General features: G+C 43.3%; 1 protein-coding gene across 3 annotated transcripts in view; it reads right to left on the bottom strand.

Moving 5' to 3' along the window:
* The window catches only part of LOC119395696 (germinal-center associated nuclear protein), a 182411-nt gene that overhangs the window by 30750 nt on the left and 128322 nt on the right, over positions 1-23339 (bottom strand). For all 3 annotated transcript variants that reach the window (XM_049416750.1, XM_037662704.1, XM_037662705.2), the window contains exons 21-25: positions 17162-17314; positions 13133-13247; positions 12202-12382; positions 6991-7108; positions 398-488 (exon numbers count right to left, since the gene is read on the bottom strand). In XM_049416750.1, coding sequence (XP_049272707.1) covers positions 398-488; positions 6991-7108; positions 12202-12382; positions 13133-13247; positions 17162-17314 — 658 coding nt within the window. The remainder of the gene's footprint in view (positions 1-397; positions 489-6990; positions 7109-12201; positions 12383-13132; positions 13248-17161; positions 17315-23339) is intronic.

Below are 23339 nucleotides of genomic sequence, written 5' to 3'. Positions count from 1 at the left end.
AGCAATAAGGAAATCGACGATGGCCCATTGCCTACATCCTCCGAAGTGATTAGTGCACTTGCGTTGGTCCGGCTCTATTGCGTGAATGTGGAAGGTTGCGGCCTCAGCTGCTCCGACTCGTTGGACAACGTGGAGGCGTGCGTGCTGTCGCAGGCAGCGAAGTCATTGACACAGAAAAAAATCCAGGGCTATTTTGTTCCAAAGTAGGGCACGCAAGTAAGCCACCATATTAATAAAGTATTTTTCTTATTGTTATGTGCCTTTGTGTCAAAATCCTATAGCGAGCCTATATCGAATTATGCCATATATCGAACTAATAAACGTTTTTTGGCGAGTTCGATATACCCGGGTTCGACATTACACACATTACATAGCACTTGCACATTCCAGTCCTTACCAGTGGTGCCAAGTGTGATGTCAACCCAAGTGTCCCATGCATTGAACTGGTCCAGCTCAGCCGGAAGATAGTGCACCACCAGTTCCTCTCCCTGCCAAACAGAAAGAAGCAAGGACCCTGAAGAAACCGGCAATAATTAAGTGAGAAGGAACAACACACAATTGCCTTATTTGGGAGTATTGAACTCTCTATAAGTTGAATTGAACATACACATACTACACTTATTTGTCAAATGAATCAGGTGTTACGGTGCAAAAGCAACTATGGCTGTGCTTTGCCAGCCACGAGGTGTTAGATAACAATCTTGAAATACACTTATTTGAGATACTTTTGGGGCTTCTATACACAACATTACAGTGGAAAAAAAGCTACAATAATGATGCTAAAGCTTACAGAAAGAATAAAAAAGCACAAGGCAGTTGCAGTAGTAAATGCAAATACAAATATTCTAATACAGGGAATGACTCGTAAGAACATACAGTCTATGTCCGATTTTTCAGCCTCCCAAAGGACCATGAAATGGTGCAAAAAATGAATTAAGCTTCTTTTACTTCACTCAAGTAGTGAAATTACCACGGCCTCCAGTAGTAAAATTGCCATTGAAGGCCTGCCAGTCGGGCCTTCAGTGCCCGTACAGTAAACTCTCGCGAATAAGTATGGTATGTGTTGGGAAGACACATTAACCACCAAGTACAAATCTGTGTCTCCTCACAAGTGCCGCAAATACGAGCAAAGCATGGAAAAAATTAAGGCTCTCTTGCACAACCGTGTCATAGTGCACAGTTGCAATAGCAAGGAGCATTCTGAAACAGTGACATGGAACACAGTGGCTGTGGCTGCAGAGCAGAAGACCCAACCGGCTTTCATCAATGTAGTAGGCTACAGTATAAAACCTCCATAACTCAATTGCAACACAGCATGTGCTGCAGCATGGAGCCGACTGTTCCCGACTAGTTGTGTGCAGCATCTTGCCTACTAAGCTGACGCCGTCACCGTAGGGGCGCACACAAGTTTGCGGTGACAGTGTGCTTCATACCCTCTCCCCTCCTGACAGTGCACAAGTGCAGCGCCAACTAGCTGCTTTCATTCCTGCAAACAATGCATCTGAGTAGCGCACTCAGGAGCTTTGCACAAAGCTGCTGCAGTGAATAGTGGCGTGGCGCATTTGGGTTGTCGCCTATTAAAAGCATGGATTACACTTACAAGAGTTACACGCACTACTCAGCAGTTAGTTAATATCCCTGCCGTAATGGGTTTAGCAGCATTTATGTCAAGCTACCCTGTTTGTCGCCTGCTGCCATAATGCTTCCGTGCATTTCCAGTACTTATCCGTACAAGTCATCACTGCACTTGCGCGAAAGTCATTGGCTGGTCCCTGCACTTTCTGAATACATCTATTGTGGCACTTTATGTGGAGAACATGACAAAGTATCAATAATGCAGGCTACACGCACATGCACTATCCCAATACTATGGTTAGGTCATTTCAGACCTATATGCTTTAATGAGAAAAAGTGTATCAGTGGAAAGAGGGATAGTGGTGGAGTTTTATATACAGTGAAATCTCGGTATAACGAACTTCAGGGGACCGCGGAAAAATGTTCGTTATTCTGAAAGGTCGTTATAGTGAAAGCCCAAAAATTTACCATAACAATAGAATTTCAGTAACGCAAACGTCCTACCTTTGCAACGGTACGTCCTTGAACTCGTTTCTCACAACAATGCACACGTGAACGTCAGACAAGGCACGTTTATTTGAAATAGTCCGTGATCGTTTTTTTGACGGGTGCGGCACAAACACTGCGTCACAAACGATTCTAGACCGTCCGCATTTTTATCCGCCGCTTCGGTCGCTGTTCCGCTTTTTTCTATGAATATGCGGAGTTTCCTCAAGTAGTCCAACGCATCTGTGGCCGACACGGACTCGTCGCGATCTTCGGGTGCTACCGTGACATCGTCGTCCATGTCATCGCTGCAATCCTTTAAGGCCCAACTGCATGCACGCGAGTTTTGAGCGACGGCCGACAGGATTTGCTGTCGCGGAGGGCCATCCATCGCCGTCGCTTGTCGCAGGAGTGCAATCGCGAAACGATGCTATTTCCGATTCCACACGGCTGGCTGATCGCGCTGATAACGCGGACGGACCGTCGTTCTGACCACTGGCCAAGCGCGAAAAGCACGAAAGGCATTGGAATCTGAAATAGAATCGTTCCGCGATAGCATCCCAGGTTTCTGGAAAGCCAGAAAACATCGCTTGTCGCCCGGAAGTGAGCATGACGATATCCAACAACATGGCAGCATCTCTGACCCTTGCTTCGGTTGCAATTTGCTCGTGATGCTTCCAATCGGCGCGTACTTCAAGGAATGCAAGTTGTAGACTACCTTATTTACAGCCCCATCTCACGCGGAGAGCGAGGCAGCGGCCGTATTTTGTCGTTATTTATGATCGACGGTTCGTTTTGATGTTTCGGTGGTAGCTTGCTGCAGTGGTAGTAGCTTGCTGCAATGTCAACATCGTCGTCGTGTGAGGTAGCCCTTCTCCCTGCGAAGCAACGACGTGAGGCGCTGCGGCTTTTCTTAAACGTTCTATGATAGCAAGAGGAAACGTTGCCGAGATGCGCCTCGTGGACTAACCCCAACATAACGCAGTTTGCAAAGTGCGACGTAGCGTAGGCAGCGTACGCTTCCGGGCGCCCCATGGGATCACAGCAGATACTACTGCCGCGGTTAAACATAAGATTGCGAAAAAAGGAAGTCCCGAAACGCTTTTATGGCATCTTTATCTCAAACAAGACAATAATAAATTTGGCACGTTGTCATTCATCTACTCTGTAATTCTTTATCGTAATTTGCCTGCGTGCGTGCAATAGTTTTCAATCGAGCAGCGCGACGGAGCCCACCTTCGCTCGAAAGTCGCGTGCTATGCATGCGGTTGGGCCTTTACAAAACCTGATGCGTTGTCGCCTCCGCAACGAAGGGGAAAAAAAAAAAAAATTCTCCGCCCGCGTCTTTCTCCTCCCGTGCCATCTCAGGTTTTAGCGGGAGGGCGTCCGCTCTTCGCGCTGCATCGTCTGCTACCTTACAGCTCCGACTGCCATGACCGATACACTGAAATCAAGCTGAAATCTAAGAATCCTCGCATTTCGGGATATAAGTTCGTAGTACTGAGGCGTTTAAAGATTACACGGGAATTAAATAACGATCGTTATTCTGAAATGTTCGTTAATTTGAAGTTCGTAGTAGTGAAATATTTTTACATTGAAACTATAAGCAGTCGGCACGGGATTTCTTAAAAGTTCGTTAATTTGAAATGTTCGTTAATGTGGTGTTCGTTGTAACGAGATTTGACTGTATTCTAGACGAGCTGTTGGGTGTTTGGTGACAAGCAATATTTTAGGCCAAGAACACTCCAGTGCCATGTAAGCAGGTGAAAACAATGAACTTTGCCGTAGACGAGTAGAACTGTAGCCAAATGGTGCAAATGGCACAGGCTGACTACCACTAACCACAGTAGACTGTCATTAAACGGAACCTGAAGAGACCAGGAAAATATGTTCCGTTTAGCAGGAGTTCCTTTTACCGAAAGGTGAACATGAGTGCACAATTCAAGTACAAAACCAATCATGTTAGAGGCAGTTGTTCCATTAATGCAGCAGTTCCGTTTAACTCTTTCCTTACCACGCCACTAGGCATAGTTCACCGGTGAACGATGATTTCACAACAACCGCCGTGCGCTTCGACATGAAGCGCCATCTAGACGATTGTACACACACTAGAATTGCTGTTTCTGCACGGTTCGCGCGATTTTTAAAGGGCGCGCGCGTTCATAGGTTGAAGCGCACGTGAGCCGCGCGATGGTGTTGACATCCGAAACGACGCGCGCTCGGAAAAAAGCAATTTCGCTCGATACCGGCGCTTCGACGAGCAATCTTTTGGACTTCTCGAGCAGTGATGAATCAGACAACGATGTGGTGACGTCGGATTTCAGCTCCGATGAAGAAATTTCACCAGATCAGCCGGAAACGTCAGCTGTTAGTCGCGAGCAAGTTTCGTTTTCACTTTCACTTTTGTTTGTAGTGTTCTGGAGCCGGCTGACTTCCTCTGTATGTGTCCCACATATTATTATTATTATTATCTTTAGCGTGTCTACTTCACTTGGGCATGTCGTGGTGCCTCCAGGACAAAGACGCGTGGACTTCCGACCCCAGAGGGACGCGCGCATCTGGGCATCGACCTCAACATGACGCTCCGCAGTAACTCACATCGGCTGACGAGAGCGCTGGATTTTTTCCGCCTCTTCTTCACGGCGGAGGTATGCTTTTCAAGTATGCGTGGGCCCACATACTTGAAAAGCCGACATACAGTGAGAAAGACGGATCGTGGAAGGAGGTGACGCCAGAGGAGATGGTGAAGTTTATTGGACTCCCGATGTACATGGGGATATTAGAACTTCCGCGTCTAAATTTGTACTCGAGTACGACTAAATTGCTTTCGGGACTTCTTCCACCAAAAGTCATAGCAAGGCAGCGTTTTACCGCGCTCCTGGCCACGCTGCATGTTTCGGATCCCGAAACGAACGGCGAACGAACTGTTTTGGTGCCTGGCACGCTGATCTCCCTGAGTGAACAATTTATAGCTCGAGAAGTTCTTGAGCTAAAACTTTCGTTTTTTCACTCCTACTCCACTACGCTGTTTTAAATATTTTGCATCTCTCATAATTTTTCCATAATTTTTTACTCTGAAGATATAAGTCTATTATTATGACGTTTGTTGTGAACGTACTTAATTATTTGTGTTTATCAATTTTTGTTATATATTTATATCTGCCACTTCTTTCGTCGAATGTACCTTTCAAACTCTACATTTAGTACTTGCATTTTGGTATCTAATATTGTGCTGTAAAATTTTATTTCTTAAAAAAAAAAAAATCTTGGCTAGGACCAACTTGGAACTTCACTATTTCGCTATGCATCAAGTAATTTTTTTGTAACTCAAATACAGCTTTATCGATTTTAGCCATTTCTCTAAATAATGTTGCCCTGTGATTAATAAACATTTTGTATATTTCGGAATTTCCCAAAAAAATGTTTTGTTGGAGATGTGGCTTCCTTCCTAAAAAATGTTTTGAAATATTTTGATTTTTTTTTGTATAGGAATTTTCTTGGCCAAATAAGTTTTTTCTATTGTTTTAAGATAAACAGCATTCAAAAGTACATTCATTTGTCTTTATTTTGATGTATTGCATGGCACTGTAAACCTAGTAGCAACGGCACAGAAAATTCCTAGTTGCAACATACAAAAATAGGCCAATTTCCCCGTGGTAAGGAAAGAGTTAAGAGATTTCCGTTTACTGAGAGTCTACTGTATATGTGTGTTTATGAGTCTCTTTTATCTAGGCTTGTGCGAATATTCGAGCACTTCGAATATACGAACAAATAATACAGTATTCGAATTCGCTTCGATTCGAATTTAAATTATTGAAAATTTCGAAGTATTCGAAAGGAACGAATAGGTGTATATTATTCCGCTTGTAACCCTCCTGTAAAGGTGGTTTCACTGCAGTGCAGTGGTGCTGTACCGTGAAAACATCTTTAAAAAAAATCCGCACTGTCCGTTTGTAATCTCCTGTAAAGGTGGTTTCACTGCAGTGGAGGAGTGCTGTACCGTGAATACACCTTTCCAGGAAAAATCCGCACTGCCGCGAAGCCCCACTTCAAGGTTAAATGAACAGTATTACCCTCACATCGATTCATCATTTTTTTACTTGTTGTACCAGCTTATATGCTCCAAGTGCAGTAAATTTTAAAATGTAACATACTTTACAGGTTATCACTTGCATTCTACCGAAAGCCAAATCCTGCTACTATTCAGAGTTGCTTCCACTTCCTTTGAACCAAAAAGAATGACATTTGCACATGCCTTGTTACAACTAAATGCAGGTTGGTTGGGTCATGACAAATATGCTCGTTTTTCTTTATCATGTGTGATATATACTATTCGAATTCGATTCAAAATTATTCGACCAAAATCACTATTCGCTTCGAACCTAAAATGTACTATTCGCACAAGCCTACTTTTATCCATCTCAGACTAATTTTCCTCACTGTATGTGGATATTTGTATTGTATGTAGTTATCTAATTCTTTACAATCTACACTGATCACTTCTCTCTGTAACGTCATTTGACCTTGAGGATAATGAATAAAGAAATAAATCGAGAAAACACGTGGACACCCATAGAACTGATTCTTTGCTTGAATCACTTCTGACCAATGTTCCCACCTGAAAACAGCATGGTCTTAGATGAACAAATGTTAGCGTGGATATTCGCTTTTGCTGTTTCCATGTCCTCACTGATTATTCCTTGATCAGCTGACTAGCATCATTTGTTATTATTATTATTATTGTTATTATTATTATTATTAGTTTATCAGAGCCATTGACACCTGCATACAGTGACCATTATATAACAGTCCACAAACTATGGCAGAGAAAGCTTGACTGTTTCACAGGAAGGTGTTGTGCAAGTAGCGTCATTCACGAGTCATTAGCCTCTGTTCAAAGAGACTGCTGAGGACTGATATGGAGCCTACCTTAAAGCAGAATTCAATGAGAAGATGGCAGAAGCACTCTTGAAGGATGTCGAACCAGGGTAGCGTGGATGACAGCTGTGCATCGTCCTCCCCATGCCGCTTCAGCGTAGTGGAGACACTGTGGTGGTTACAACAACATTAAGCTGAGCAGTTTTGACGCCACAGTGTCGTCTGCACAAAGGGGCAGTGACGATGGTATTTGACTCACGTATAATTGAGGTGCAAGCAAAAACAGGCATCAAGTGGAAGAACAAAGCAAATACCCACCAGAAAGCTCTATTAAAGCACAGGGTATGTCCCTATGCTCTTACAGGGTATGCCCTTTGGAAGTAATGTCAATGAGTTTTTAAAGTGAAAACTTAGTGAATAACATTAAGGGGAGATGCGGCTCGAAGACACTTTTCTTTTAATATTCATCTTAGAGCAATGAAACTTGCGGTATTCGTAGAGATTTTTATGCCGATTTCAAATATATAGTTAGTTTTCTTGTAAGTTGCATACTTTTTGTTTTGCGCCATGACAAATGTGTAAAACATAGGCCTTGTAGCACCACTATTTCGATTCTTAAACTTCTATATATTTTGACAATTGATGGCTCATATTGCTCCAATTGAACTGTAGAGTGCCGAAAACTATCCAAAAAGTGCATATAAAATATTTACTAGACGTGAAAAATTCAAACATGAGAAGTCCATAGCACCCAGACCCCAGTAAATGTTTACTTGCAAATTTTCTAATATGCATAACATAATATTGAGATTTGGAGGAGATAACTGCACCCCTCACACATTAGAGAAAATTTGGGCAAAATTTCATGCAGATCTGAGCACCAGAAGTACAAAAAACAAGAGGGGCACGTTGAAAAAGTTGCCAAACAGTGTGTTTTGAGAAAAACGAAGTTTAAAGTTAAAATTGGATGTTTATTCATGAAAGAGGAAACGAAATCTGATCAAAATTTCACACAAAAGAGGTAAATTGTTCTTCTAGTAGCCACTGCCCCTAAAATGAGCCAGTGCCATAAGTTTCTGCTTCACATCTCTTTCGAGCAGAGTAGCTATTGCGCTAGCTTCCGCTGCCGTAGGTACTGCTTGCGATCGGTCCGTCACTCGCCGCGCTTACGTTGGCCTCCTCGCTCGAAGCAACTCGCTGTTCTCGCACTGCAGTTCCAGAAACGACGTCTTTGCGTTTGTAAGCTGGTTACCGGACGTGTATTCCCGAACGGTGACACGTTGGACACACTGCACCGATCACGAGGATGTTCAATGCTGTTATGTCAGCGATCAACGAAGACTCTTTCTACCGTGATCTTTCTTCGTCGTCGAAGAGTCCGGGCTTCTCTTTGAGAGGCACTGTCATACTCGAACGCCGCGGCAAACTCGTCGGAAGCACCGCCGTTGCCGTCGCTAGGCCTCGCGGCAGCAGACGCACTTGCTGTTCGGCGAGTGTTTGGCTTTGATTTGCGCCGGCGTTCTCGAAATTTGTTCACCGAGCGATACTTCACTGGCGGGTGACTGCGCTTGCTACGGTTCTCTTCGTCCATGATGAAAATAAATACGCGAGAGAAACATTCAGCTGCACAGCTCGATGAAACACGGACCCTGCAAGCAGGCTTCACAACCCGCAAGGCGTGCAGCGGCCAATGGCAGTCCCCGATCCGTACTATGTTATTTAAAAGCCAGTCGCAGCGCTCGAAAAGCGCGGCAAAAGCATGCTTTCTTTATTATTTCTTGCACTTCTGTAGAGCAGGAAACCGTGGTTATTTAAAGATCTCCTCATGCGATCCCCAATGGCGAGCGGCCTCGCGTTATCGACCACGAGGCGCTAGAAGACGTCACACTTTCGGTCAAGATTAACAGCCACCTTGTGCTCTTTAGACGCAATTTTAATGAATTTCCATTTGAGTCTCGACTTTGATTCGTATTTTCGGAACAATATTCTAATGTTAACAAAACAGGTGAAAACAAAAAATCGAAAATTTTTTAAAAACTCGCGTTTTTCGACCTGCATCTCCCCTTAAGTCAAGAACATGAACATTAAAAGACTCTAAATTCCTGTGTCTATACGTCGCTTCCAGCCAGATTTTCAGGCATCCAAGGCATCACGGTAGGCCTACTCCAGAATGTCTTTAAGGGGAGACGCTGCTTCAGATACATATTTGTTTATCTTTGAGTAGATTTTTATGAAACTTTTGCAGCTTATGTATTTTTATGTCCAGATTTCAAATATGCAATTATTTTTCTAGTACAATTTGCCATTTTTAAAGTATCAGATATTTAATGTATAATGTTAAGCAAGATTTATTTATAAATTGTGAGAATTTTAAAGCAAATCACCATATCACAATAACCTGGAATGAATATTGTATGCAATAAAACAAGAATAGATGTTCTAGGCCCATTTGAACAAAAGTTATGTTATGTTTAACATTCCAATTTTAATCCTCGTTTGACCCAGCTTGGCATCGCTAACTTTTGTTCAAGTGGGCCTAGACCATCCATTCTGGTTTTACTACATATAGTATTCATTCCAGGTTACTGTGATATGCTGTTTTGCTTTATCATTCTCACAGTTTAGAAATAAATCTTGCTCCTAACAATACAAAAACTATTTATTAGTTTCAAAACTACATATTGTATTAGAAAGACAATTGCATGTTTGAAATCAGCACATACAAATACATAAGCTGTGAAAGTTTCATAACAATATGGTCAAAAACAAGAAACGTTCTTCTGAAGCAGGGTCTCCCTTAACAGCTTTGGTGCAAGCCTCTTTGACTTTGCTGTCTCGAAATAACCTCCTTTCATAGGAGACTTAACGTTGCGACAAATAAATACCACCAAAGGCCATTTTTATCAGAGGAAAGATTCCCACAAAACTTGATGGTGATCTTTCTTTCCTTACTTCTTGAGTACTGTAAACTCCCGCAAGACAAACTCGGTTAAGATGAATTCTTGCTTATACCGAACAACACAGGAACGTTTGTTTGGTTTCCCACAGCCTCAATGCAAAAAAGATCTGCTTAAGACGAACTGCCTAACAGGTCTCTTCTGTTAAGACGAATTTTCGCAGTGACCGACAACGCTAGTGATTCTGCACAATGAACATTGCAGTCTTGGTGGGACATTCAGGCGAACGAGAAAAAGCAAAAAAGCAAAAAAAATATGCTTCCTGGCACAAAGCCGCGAAGCAAATTGCGACGCTGAGAGAGGGAGCGATATAAGTGGAAAAGAAAGTTCGGTGTATAAAGCCGGTATCTCCCGCACCCCAAGCCTGTGGGTGGGGAAAGAAAGCAACAAAAAGAGTTGGGGGAGCCCCAAGCCATTGTGTACTTTTGTTCTTCATTTCCCCGGCTGGAGTACAAAGGAGAACAGAAGAACATAAGAGCTTCGGGCCCTCTATCTCATCCACCTTGTACATAGGGGAAAATGCGAGGTAGAATCACGCATGAAACTGAAACCACGTTTGCAGCGCTAGTTAGCACTTGGGTCAGGTACACTGTCATCGCCGTCACACAATGGTGGCTTAGCACATGTTATAGTCAGTTTGCCTGTGCACTTCATATCTGTTCCCAGTGATGTGCAAATTGCAATGTGCCATTTTCATTATGCAAGCACACGACATAGGAAGGTTATTTTGCACACTGAATACAGCTGCGTCGTGTCTTTTTCATGTGCCGGGGGCCTGTGACCGTGAGTAGTGCGAATGGCTGTCTTCAGCTGCACGTCGATCAGGAAAAGTTACCACGTGTCGAAAACGGGAAAATACCCGGACCTTGAAGAAAAGCTAGCAGACCTGCCGAAGCAACTCAGTGTATATTGGCTTTGGTAAGGCAACAGCACGGCATTGAGGCGCATCCAGAAGTGATATTAGAGCCAACAAAGCAGGCTCACAGAAGAAAATGAACAGCTAGGAGATTAAATTTTCCATTTTTTGAAGGAAAGTTGTGCTTCTCTCTCCCTTTTTTCTGATCGTCAACATAGGGCGTGCTAGAGTTTTATTGTTAAAATGTGGTAGCAATACATGAGCATATTTATTATGAACCCACGAAATCGGGCACTTGTTAGATTCGTGTACACTCAAACCTCGTTATAACGAACACGGATACACTCAAACCTCATTATAACAAAGTCACATCTGCCACGAAAATACCTTCGTTATATCGAAAAATTCGTTATAAACATTTATTTGCAACACTGTATCTACGACAAGACTATACTTCATTTACTTCGTTATAAGCGATAATTCGTTATATCCGTGTTCGTTATATCGAGGTTTGAGTGTATAACGAATTATCGGTTATAACGAAGTAAATGAAGAATAGTCGTCATAACTACAGTGTTAAAAATAAACGTTTATAACGAATTTTCGGATATAACGAAGTTATTTTCGTGGCAGATGCGACCTTGTTATAACGAGGTTTCAGTGTATATACTCTACTTGAAGGCACACTATTTATCAAGTTGAGCCAAATAAATTCTTTTTCTTGTCATTTCCTCCCCATTGTAAGTGTACTCCAGTCAGTGTTTTCAAGTAACATATTTGGATGCCCTTGGCTTGTTAGAATGTCTTTTTTTTTTTGGCACTTCTGAGAAGCCGAACTCCTGATAAGATGAACAAATGATCGCAGTTCCTTCGAGTTAGTCTTTACGGAAGTCTACTTTACTTTCAATTCACTTTCACTGTGTTTACTCCCATAGTGATCATACTCTTTTTCTAAAAAATGTGACTCAGACTTGGGGGTGCAGCTAAAAGAGGGGGAAATCTTTCAGGGAAGGAATCAAGTCACAGGTTAGAACTTTGGCAATGGCTACCATGAACATGATGAAAAAATCGAGCTGAAGAAGGCCTACCTTTGCATTAAAGGCCCATATTCATTTCACTCTGCATAAAGTGCTTGTCAGATACCAGTGGCTCATATGTGGGAGATTGCGAAAATTGCAAAAAACGAAAAGAGTGCAAGGCACCCTTTTCACTTTTTCCTATAGCACCTGCATATTTGGCTTCATCTCTTTATCTTTTATCTAAGCCGTATTAAAACTATTTCTCTGAAAACACACCATGTCTGAAAAACTGGTTTAGTCACCGTGGACGATGACAAAAAAAAGAGCTCGAAACTGTTCAAAAACAGAAGTTCACTAGGAAGTTCATTCCAGTGATATTAAAGATTCTCTAGCAAGCACAGGAAGTGGTTTCTTGCAATGCGCACCTCACCTTCCAAGCACAGCTGCTTTTGGGCAGCCAAGGTGTCGATGCTTGCTGCACAACTGCTCCACGTAGTTGACCAACGTGTCCACGTCGCGAGTGTCACCGCACACCTCTGCCAGTTTCAGTGACTTCACATGCTTGCTCAGTGCCTCAAGGTGCTGAGGCTCGTTCCAGTCTGGGCTGTAACCTGGCATAACAAAGAGGCCCTTGACTCAAAGTAACACTACTGTGTTAAAAAAAGGCGTAAAGCCATTTATGTGATGCAAGTTTAAATGCACTAGAAAGTATGGGCAACAATATATACCAGCGGTGCGCTAATTTAAAGAATTTTAAAAACCATCAAAGAATAAAGTTTCAATATTTGCATAAGATTTGCAAAACAGTTATTGGAGTATTTCAGAATAGTTTCTAGCATATGAATCCTCAAAAAAAGTTGGTTGACTGCGCTGGAGCACACATGGTCCTATGCTTCTGTTTCTTTGTAATCTAAGAATGACTCAATGATCACTGGATCCAACAACGATTTACTTCTTCAGATTATGTGTGTATTCATTTATTTACTTCATTTACATATAGAGCTAATCAGAATAGGAATTATCACAGAAAGAGCAAAGGAAAACTATGCAGACAGAGTACAGATACATTACACTTAAATAAGACAAGCCTTCAACTTGTTAGTTTAAGTGTAGTAAAACGTAGTTGATCTGTTATGGAAAATTAATTCTACATAACACAAAATCTAGCATGCTATTTTAGCACACAAGCACTGTACATTGTTTACAAGGCCTGCTTAAACTTTGTGACAGATACTTCCACTGAAATTGGAAGTGCATTATAACACAGTAGATAAGCAATCAACCATTCACACGTTAAGCCTAGATGTACCGAGCTAGCTCGTGAATCTTGCAAAACCCTTTCTCTCGATAAAATAGCTCACTTGAATGTTTCATCTCTGGTGCAACCACACTCAATCCCAGGAGTTGTTCGGAGGCTGCCACGGCTGCAAGGTGGTCCAGTGTGCAGTTGATCATCTTGATCATGTGGTTGGGGAACTGCATGGTATGTTGGACCGCCTAGCTGTTGATGCCACTCGAGTGAAATCACGCACAGTGAATGGCAACATAAAACGGTAAAATGAAACCTTGTTATTTCAGTTATTACCGGATTGAAAAAGTGTCTGAGCTGAAAGCCGATTTCACAATGATACGAAGATCACAATAAACCAATGCCGACTGCATCAAATTTTTAAAATTTATTGAATGAATCCACAAATCCTGTTCTAATTTTGAATAAAAGCAGCATGCAAGCTGCAATTCTGATCTCGCAAGTTCCTCTGCAATGCAGTTGTGGCACAATATCTGCGTCTTCACCCGAGATGTGCTTTTAACCCACCGTCTCCAGCAACAAACAGCCACCATGAACACATAATTACGTTTTTGTAAGTGAGCTGGCTGGCAACAGATAGATTGTCCATCCACTGCAACGTAGCTAGCAAATTTGATGCCAGCATGTGGACAACGGCAGAATCACTTTCCATCCTTGACAGCTTCAACCACGTTTATGACAAAGCTGTGGATGAACCCATGGTCGCTAGCAATGCAATCACAGAAAATGTATTTGCGTAAGTATGCGTGTGGTCTACGTGCACACTCATTGTTGCACATGAACTGCAGCGCATGAAACCTAGGTCACTAACAATGCAACCATAGATGCTGAGAGAGAAAGAGAGACAAGCAACGTTACTGAAATAAAAACTGTGATTGCTTTACTTCGGGTGGAGCCCCTCTTTTAAGGTCATACTGGCTGTTATGGTTTGTTGGGCCTGGCGACCATTTTATTCTGGAGGCATGCAGCAAAAATGAAACTGTTTCACACAGCTGCTGTGGAGGAAACTACCTGCTATCGACATAATTTTAAATCAGGTACACACTTTCAGAAGTGCACGTGAGGACTATACACACTACGTCAGGAACTACTGTTTGCCGCAAGCCGAGCGTTAAACTCAAGTCGTTAACAAATAAGGTAGCAGTCTGGGCTTGTTGGTGTTAAGAAACCAGAAGAAACCACCCCGTGTCTTTAAAAATGTGATCACATACGGCGCCCACTAGATTCTGAAGGCACGTAGCAAAAATGGAACAACTGTTTGCCACAGCTGCTGTAGAGCAAACTGTAGCCCGCATGCGGCATGATCTTATATAGCGTCACACATTTTTTAAAGGGGCGTGTGGCCTATGTGCACCAAACTTCGGTTGTTGACAATGTTATCATAGAAGGACAACCATGCAGTTTTAAAAGCATTTCTGTGTTTCCTTAACAACTACGCACCCGTTGCTCTTTCCTCATGTTGGCAGTGGTTGTGCAATTGCACATTAATCGGCTGTCCTGTTTCGTCTATGTACTGTTCATGACACAGGGAATATTCCAGCACATAAATAATATTTGAACTAGTGCAGGTAAAGGTGAGTTTTATTTGGTGCATAATCACATGCAGTGTTTTTAACTATCATGTAATTTTGAAGGAGTTTGCGAGTCTTTCATCTAGAAACTAACTAATGCCCTACAATGATAATGCAAAGTGACCCTTTACAAAGAGAAAGACAAAAAAAACTGTGAGTATGATACGAACAAAGTAAAAACAATCATGTCAGTGCACGTGGTGTCATTTTTACCTTGTGTCACACAAATTGTTTTTTTTTCACAACGTAATATGCAACACCAATTAGCCGAACCTTGTTTCTATTTAAAGTGGAACCTTCTCATCTGCCAAAAAAATTACGAAGGTGGCTACACATGCACAAGTTACCCGAAGGCTGTCATGGGTACCAGTCCATATTTACATGGCATTTTGGCTTGCACACTTTTTATTTTTTTAATGGTGCAAGCAAGGAATGAAACAAAAAATGTTCATGACTAGCGATTGGTGTAGTTTAAATCATACGCTAAAGACAGCTCCACTGCTGTGGAACCTGAGGAAGTGTAGCACGGGCACCCAGTGTAACCCGTTCATAGACTTCTCAGTTTACAAAACCGTCGATGATGCCAATGTTCGAGGTAAGCATGTAGGGTTTCCCCGGCACGAGTAGAATCTTGTTAGGAAGGATTCGCAAACTTGGTGTGCGACATGTGCGCTACTTTTTGCTGCGCATTATCGACTTCCTGCTTGTTGCGGCATTCAAGGTACGTGTCGTCTGCAGCAAGTCCTGCCAGGTTGTTTCCCTCTTCAGATGTACGTTGTAGAAGAGCCGATGAGGGGAGCAATCGCTCGTTTAGCGAGGCAGTGGCGTCCTCTCTTGCGTGACGCTGGAGTTAGCCGCATGTTTCCAAAATGTTTTGAGTGATTTTAATTCAATTATTGCGATTACTTCTACGTTATTGTTGTTAATGATATTATTTTAGACCTTGTTCGCTTATTTCAACCCGGTTTTGAGCATTACTAGCCTTGTTTTAGGTCTGTATTGAGCGCTTGATCGTGAGCGTGATCACGCCACATTAGTTCTATGGATGGACGACAAACTGGGCCCCTGAAGTGCTACTAGTGATGCAGAACTATCGATGGCACTATCGATACTATCGATAGCCGAGTCACTATCGAACTATCGATAGTGAAAAATACTATCGATGGTGCTATCGATAGTAAAAAATTCGATGGTACTATCGATAGTATAAAATCAACAGCGCGGACTCACTGCAGAATAAACTTGGTTTTCCGTGCGCGTGGTACATAGTGGAGCCGGAGGAGCTGGCTGAAGTGCAAGAAAGTTCACATCATTGCGTTCTTAACCAGAGTGCTTTGCTGACACATCAACATAAAGACAAACTGTACAGCTGTAGCGGAAAGGAAGCCTTTACATGTGGTAGGACTGCGCGGTTTCAAAGTGATATTGCATTTTATGATTTAAAAATAACAAGGATACAAAGAAATTAATTGTAAGGTGTAACTGGTTGCTTTTGGATACGAATTTATTGATGGACATATTGCGCCATCTTGACTGCGGAAATAATTAATTTCTCTGCAAAAATTGCTCATAAATTTAGCGAAGCTGGTAGTAGGCTATCACAAATATTTTGGCAATATGGCCGGCCAGCAACCGCATCATTATTCACACCACTATCGATAATATTGTCACTTGTTTGTGGCAGTGAAGAATGATGCAGCAAGACTGGGAAATACGGAGCTCTTTATTTGGGCGAACTTGTGTCCAGAAAATCAAAACTCAAAATACAAGCGATACATGCTGCGCACTGATAGCGGCGGGAGCAATCGTCAGCCGTTGAGTAATCTGATCATCGGTGGAACGCGCCATCCTTTATACATCTGTCATCAAATCTTCCAGCGTTATCGCTGGTGCTCGCGTAAGTTCTCGAATAAACTTGACTATTCGCGACCGGTGCGTAATCTTAACAGAATGATCTCAAACAATTGTGAAGCTTCTCACACATTACGGCGCGGTCTGTGTCAAACGTTGCTAACAGTCTTTGTGGGTGAAACCCGAATACGTCAAAACAAAGCAATAAACATGTGTGGCAGTAATATAGTAATATCGCTATAGTAATATTAACGATGGTACTACCGAATGCACTATCGATAGTTTGTTGATAGTAGCACTATCGATAGTTTCAAAAAAACTATCGATACTATCGATAGTCAATTTACCGATAGTTCTGCATCACTAAGTGCTACACATAAAAAAAAAACGAAAAAAAAACTCGAAGCTCACGTTTGTGCAGCTTATGGCTACACACCAATGACGCATGTACAAAACAAGTTGGCCAGCGATTATTGTCACATGACACACTGTCCGTCTGTCCAGCAATGCCACAGATACCGATCCATGTGGAAACCCACACACACACAAAAAAAGGAAAAGACACGAAGCATTCCATGCAGGTTCCATTGGGACAGGCCCATACCTAGTAGCTTTTCCAGTGGCAAGGAGAAACGGGTGTGAATGCTGTCCCAACTTACCTGCCAATGCATGCTATGTTGGGCCAGGTCCCTGTAAATGGTATCGTAGACTAGCCGGTAGAATGCCTCGGCAATGAAGTCCCTCAGCAGGCTAGTCCGCAGCGAAGGTGGCACAGCCCGCGACTGTGAACACCAGTGCACTGCTTCCTCCAGCTGGAATAAAACGGTGCACTAATTGAACTCAAGGACGTGCCACTAGTGGAATAGAAAATAACGAAGGGTGGCGAATATATGAAATTTCAAATACGAATAAAATATTTTACATATACGAAGCATATTCAATTTCACATATTCGAACTTTTCCAAATATTGTACCATGCTGAGGATTTGGTAAAAGCGGTGGCGAATGCCGAGACAAATTTTGAATATTCGAGCAAGTAACAAATTACTTGCGCTACACATTCTAATGTTTACAGTAAAACATTGTTAATATGAAGCTTAGAATAGCAGAGAGCTGAGCTAGTTGGCAAGTATTCATTCTAGAAAGACAGGGCGTGCAAACACGGACACAAGAAAGAAGTCAGGACACCACGAACGTCGACTAACAACTGAAGAGACGCACAACAGCTGAAAAGAAAGAAGGCACGAAAACTTATCAGTGCATGCCCATGCAACAGGCGAACCTATCAATCTGGCACGCGTGCCGGTCTACGTGGACGATAACTGTTAAGGCATTTGATTTCATCTTTATGCAAGTTAATCGACGGTTGGTTCACGCACGCGCTACCACTATTCTCGATATGCCATGCTTCAATCATCAGGCGCGTTTCTTCATTTCTATGCCGGTACAACACTGCGCATTCATCGAATTTTGGCGTGCACTTACAATCTCGACAATGTAAAGATAGATTAGAAGGTGAGCCTCCTGTTAGCGATCTCTTATGTTCCAACAGTCTCTGGTTGATGCATCGGCCCGTCTGTCCTACGTAGAAGCGGCCGCAGCTGAAAGGGATCTTATACACCACACTCGTACGGCAATCAGTGAATTTGTTGGTACATTTTACGAAACAAATATCGGTCCACTTCTTGTCTTTTACTCCCTCATTCTTCCTCTGCACAGCAGCACAAATCTTACCTAGCTTATTGGCAGCCGTGAAAACAACATTAACACCGTATCTAGTTCCTACTTTCTTTAGCCTGTGAGATACGCGATGAATGTACGGTATACCTACGACACGTTTCTTCCTATCGCTTTCTGCAACCATGCTCGGACTTAACACAATAGACTTCTTCAACCATCAGCGACCGTGGCCACTGGATCACGAGGATACCCTACATCTAAAAGACGTGTAACCTGTGCGTTAAAGCTATCACTCATTTTGTGCTCACACGACTTGGTGAGGGCTGACTTTACGCAAGACATGGCCATGCCGTTTTTAACAACCTTCGAATGCTCGAAGGTTGTAAAACCGGCATTTTTACAACCTTCGAGCAGTCGAAGGTTGTAAAAAACGGCATCGCCATGTCTTTCCTTAAGTCAGCCCTCACCAAGTCGTGTGAGCACAAAATGAGTGATAGCTTTAACGCACAGGTTACACGTCTTTTAGATGTAGGGTATCCTCGTGATCCAGTGGCCACGGTCGCTGAACGTTTGAAGAAGTCTATTGTGTTAAGTCCGAGCATGGTTGCAGAAAGCGATAGGAAGAAACGTGTCGTAGGTATACCATACATTCATCGTGTATCTCACAGGCTAAAGAAAGTAGGAAGTAGATACGGCGTTAATGTTGTTTTCATGGCTGCCGATAAGCTAGGTAAGATTTGTGCCGCTGTGCAGAGGAAGAATGAGGGTGTAAAAGACAAGAAGCGGACCGATATTTGTTTCGTAGAACACACCAACAAATTCACTGATTGCCGTACGAGTGTGGTGTATAAGATCCCTTTCAGCTGCGGCCGCTTCTACGTAGGACAGACGGGCGATGCATCAACCAGAGATTGTTAGAACATAAGAGATCGCTAACAGGAGGCTCACCTTCTAATCTGTCTTTACATTGTTGAGATTGTAAGTGCACGCCAAAATCTGATGAATGCGCAGTGTTGTACCAGCATAGAAATGAAGAAACGTGCCTGATGATTGAAGCATGGCATATCGAGAATAGTGGTAGCGCATGCGTGAGCCAACCGTCGATTAACTTGCATAAAGATGAAATCAAATGCCTTAACAGTTATCTTCCACGTAGACCGCCACGCATGTTGGATTGATAGGTTCGCCTGTTGCATGGGCATGCACTGATAAGTTTTTGTGCCTTCTTTCTTTTCAGCCGTTGTGCGTCTCTTCAGTTGTTAGTCGGCGTTTGTGGTGTCCTGACTTCTTTCTTGTGTCCGTGTTTGCACGCCCTGTCTTTTTAGAATGAATTGTTAATATGTCCATACGAAAAAATAATAAACTCTCCAGCCACTTATAGTCCAAACTATAAACTGACCCAACGTTTCGAGACCGATTCAGTCCCTTCCTCAGGGGTGACTGTTCGGCCGGCTCCGAAGCTAGCGACCTTTTTTGGTGGTGTCCCCCTCACCATCGTCCTTCTTCCCGCCGTTCTTGTTGCTGCGGTGTTCTTTTTTTTCCCACTGGTTCCGTAGACCGTGCACGTACACACTTGGTAAGGTTCCAGTTGAGCGGTTAACATCTCCAGGTGTTGTTTGGATATGCCAGGACTCTAAGAACTGTCTTTTTGTGTGGCTGCCTTCCGTATCGATGACCCGGGCATCGTCAAAATTGATGCGATGGTCCATCTTTTCGATGTGTTCTGCGAGAGCGTTTCGCGCAGCGTTTAAGCTACGTACGTCGTTTCGATGTTGCCGTATCCTTTCGGCAAAGTTTTTTGTGTCACCAATGCAAGTGGCGTCACAGTCCGTGCATTGAACCTCATAGACTAACCCGGGGAATCTTTCTTTTGGCAAACGGTCTTTTGGCCGTGGCAAGAGTCGCCCGATTGTTGAAACGGGCAACGTTGCGCCTTGCTCAACGTTGCCCGCCTTTACTGCACGGCAGCTGACGCTGTGTTTTCTGCTCTGAAGGGCACATCATACAATACCACATGGACACGGCATATTGTCGAACTTTTCGTTAGAGCAATTTTCATGAGTGTGCAAGGTAATACCGAACTACCAATGAGACGTGACCACGCACAGCCCTGAGAAAACGGAACTTTTGCACAACCTGTGCCGTTCTCCACTGTAACGTCAAGGTCTTTATTCCATGAATCAAACAGAAACACACAGGCAACATTTCATTACGTCTTGCAATGCTCGGAACATTCTTTTTTTATCATAAGTAGCTTGAATACTAGTGATAATTTGTACTTGGGACTCTTGACGTCATCGGGCTTGTCCCAAAACGTCCCACTGGTGGCACATATAGTGTCCTACATTTAGCTTAATTGCTCGATTACTAGAGCACTGCTATTGATAATAATGAAGTTTGACATCCGACATAACATACTGATGTTTGACGCCAGACACAAAACTTTATTTGCCTTTAACGTACTAGCAGCACTCTGCGGTCTTCTGTCAGTTGTAAGTGCTGCACGTACACAATGGGATATCAATTGCCGTCCAGCGGCTCTGACAGCAATTTCGGTTGCATCGAGGACTTCGCAAATCCAGCAAACTGTCTTTACTTGTCATGACAATGTCCACTGCAGTGGGGTTCGCCTGCAGATGCTGGGCAACAAAAACATTAAAATCAAACTAAAATATTTTATACGTGTTACCTGGCTCTGGTATGTGGAGAGTGTTAACACCGCATGCCAAGGAAGCAAAATATGTCCCTCTTGTGATGCTTCAAAATCGTAAAGGCGTCATGAACCACTCCTTAAGCTTGGTGCAAAAATACATCCTGCAGAAAGCGCACTGCCATAACGATGTCAGCCAAATCTTGCAGTCATGTGTGGCAAGGACAGCTTAGAAGTGGAATGCGAAGTTGCCATTTTCTCAGGTGCCCTCTTGTCACATAGAGAGCTGTGCTCACTCCCTTCACAGCTGCCGGCACCTGCTGTTCAGCGTCACACAAGAGACAGCATGCTATTGGCCAATAGCCGACATGAATCAAGAACGGCATTTGGAGCAGATGCGCTTCTTGCCACAGGGTGCCACCCCATGCCTGCGCCGCACTCCATAGTCTGCTAATGTCACACTGCAGCCACACTAGCATGCACAGGAATCGCAACGGGAAAGAGCAATCAATCGTGTTTCCTCAAGCGTGCTTAATGTCATCACGCACTCTGACAGAACTTCTTTCCCCCGTGCTATCCCTCCCTGTGTAGCTTCCAGTGCGCTCATTGGGACGAGAGAAAGCGCTTACAGTGTGCAACAAATCCCTATACAGTATGACCTCATTACAACAGACCTTTATGGTGAAGAAGATTTTGGTCTGTTGTAAAGGGAGTATGTAAAATCCAAGTACTGTTACAACAGACTTTTACGTAAATGCTGAGTGGGTCTGCTATAACCGAAGAGAATTACGAGTCACACACGCAGTCAAAGAACGGATTTATTCTTAATGGGGAACGCAGCTTTCTTACTGCGGAAAATAAAAAAAAAAATTGATTTTCTGAAAGTGACATTTTCAGTTTCTGTAGCCCTTTTTCTATTTGATTCCAAAATATCCTCACTGAAAACTACATACAAGTGTTGTAAAAAATTTGTTGCGCCTACCAAGGTGGCGAAAATTCACGCAGAAATCGCAAAAGAAGAAACAGCGCTTTAAAAAAATTAGAGCTCCGCAACGGCGCAACCAGGCACCACCATTCGGGGCTCGTCGGTAAGAGCATTTCTCCACATTCAAATTCCCCACTTCAGCTAGCTCCTCCGTTCAGAAACAAGTGTACAAAAAGCAAACATTTGACGTTCGTTTCAAGGTCTCTGATTGGCTGCTTCTGCCATGTTGCTCCAGCACGTCTCACTACTGGACCGATGCTCGCTCTGGGACAGCATCGTCTGCTGCTTGTGCGTTGCGAGGTCGCGGCTGTGAAAATCGCGCTACTTAGGGACGCGTTCTGTGTTCACGGGTTGACAATCATTTAGGATATAATTACACTTTGGCAGCTTCAAGCGGAAGCTCAATCATCAGGTTATGATATCACGCCGCACGCGTCATGAACAATGCAGAAGCATGTCTCGGACCGACTGTAATAATGCTGAATCGCCAGACCCGCGGTTAGAGGTTCTGCTCATCAGCACTTCAGACCTCGTGATGTAGACCATCCGGGAACAACTCTTTGTACTCAGGATCGAGCATGACATACTCTGAAACATCGGGCACCGCGGCCACGCACATTGCAGCTGAGCTTTCTGCTCAAAGTCGTGGCCAGGCCTAACTAGGCTCACAATGCCCACGTACGAGACGAATCCAAACTTTGCGGGCAAGAACATCACGCTAGGGGACATGCGAAATTGCAAAATATAACAGCACGAGGGACGGGACTGAAGACACAAAAACCACAGGACGAGTGCTGGGCCTCACATATTTTGCATTGTCGCACCAACTTGCCCAGACAAAGTCTCTGCTAAGACATGTGAAAGCGAAGAAGCTGCAATGTGCTCTGTTGCAAGCAACGAATCGCATCGCTCGCTGGCTCCTCAAAACCGTGGATGGGCAATTTACGCTTCAACAGTGTACCCCCCGGACGTACGTACCCCCCAAAACGGAAGGCCAAGCATGCTGTGCACTGATTTTTTTGTTGCCGCGACTAGGCATAACTGATCATTGACAGACTGGAGAGTGACGGCCTTTGTTCTCAAATCGGTACGTCGATATCCGGCACACTGTTCCCGTCCCGAAAGTATGCCAAACGATGTTTAAAGTCTGAACTTACTGAATTTGGAATATCCCTAGTAGAAAAGACCACCTTGCTGGCCTCACATTTTAGTAAATTATATCCGAATGTCCGTTGTACTAGAATTCGTTGTAAACGAAGCTTAATCAATAGAACAGATAGGGGGGCTGGCATAACGCCTCAAATTGGTCTGTAGTATCTGAATGTCTGTTGTAAGGAGATCTGTTGTAATGAGGTTATACTGCTCATTCTTGATGCATTCAAAAAAATTTTGCAGCAATCGATTCACAAGGCAATAAATATCAATACTGAGAGGGGTTCGACAGATGGCTCCGAGCTTCAAATGTGTAGTGCTTTCATCGCTAAGTTTGCGTTGAAGCTATGAACCACATGAAGGTCACCTT

Source organism: Rhipicephalus sanguineus, chromosome 6, assembly GCF_013339695.2.
Source record: "Rhipicephalus sanguineus isolate Rsan-2018 chromosome 6, BIME_Rsan_1.4, whole genome shotgun sequence".
NCBI lineage: Eukaryota > Metazoa > Arthropoda > Arachnida > Ixodida > Ixodidae > Rhipicephalus > Rhipicephalus sanguineus.
This window is presented reverse-complemented; position numbering and strand designations above follow the sequence as displayed.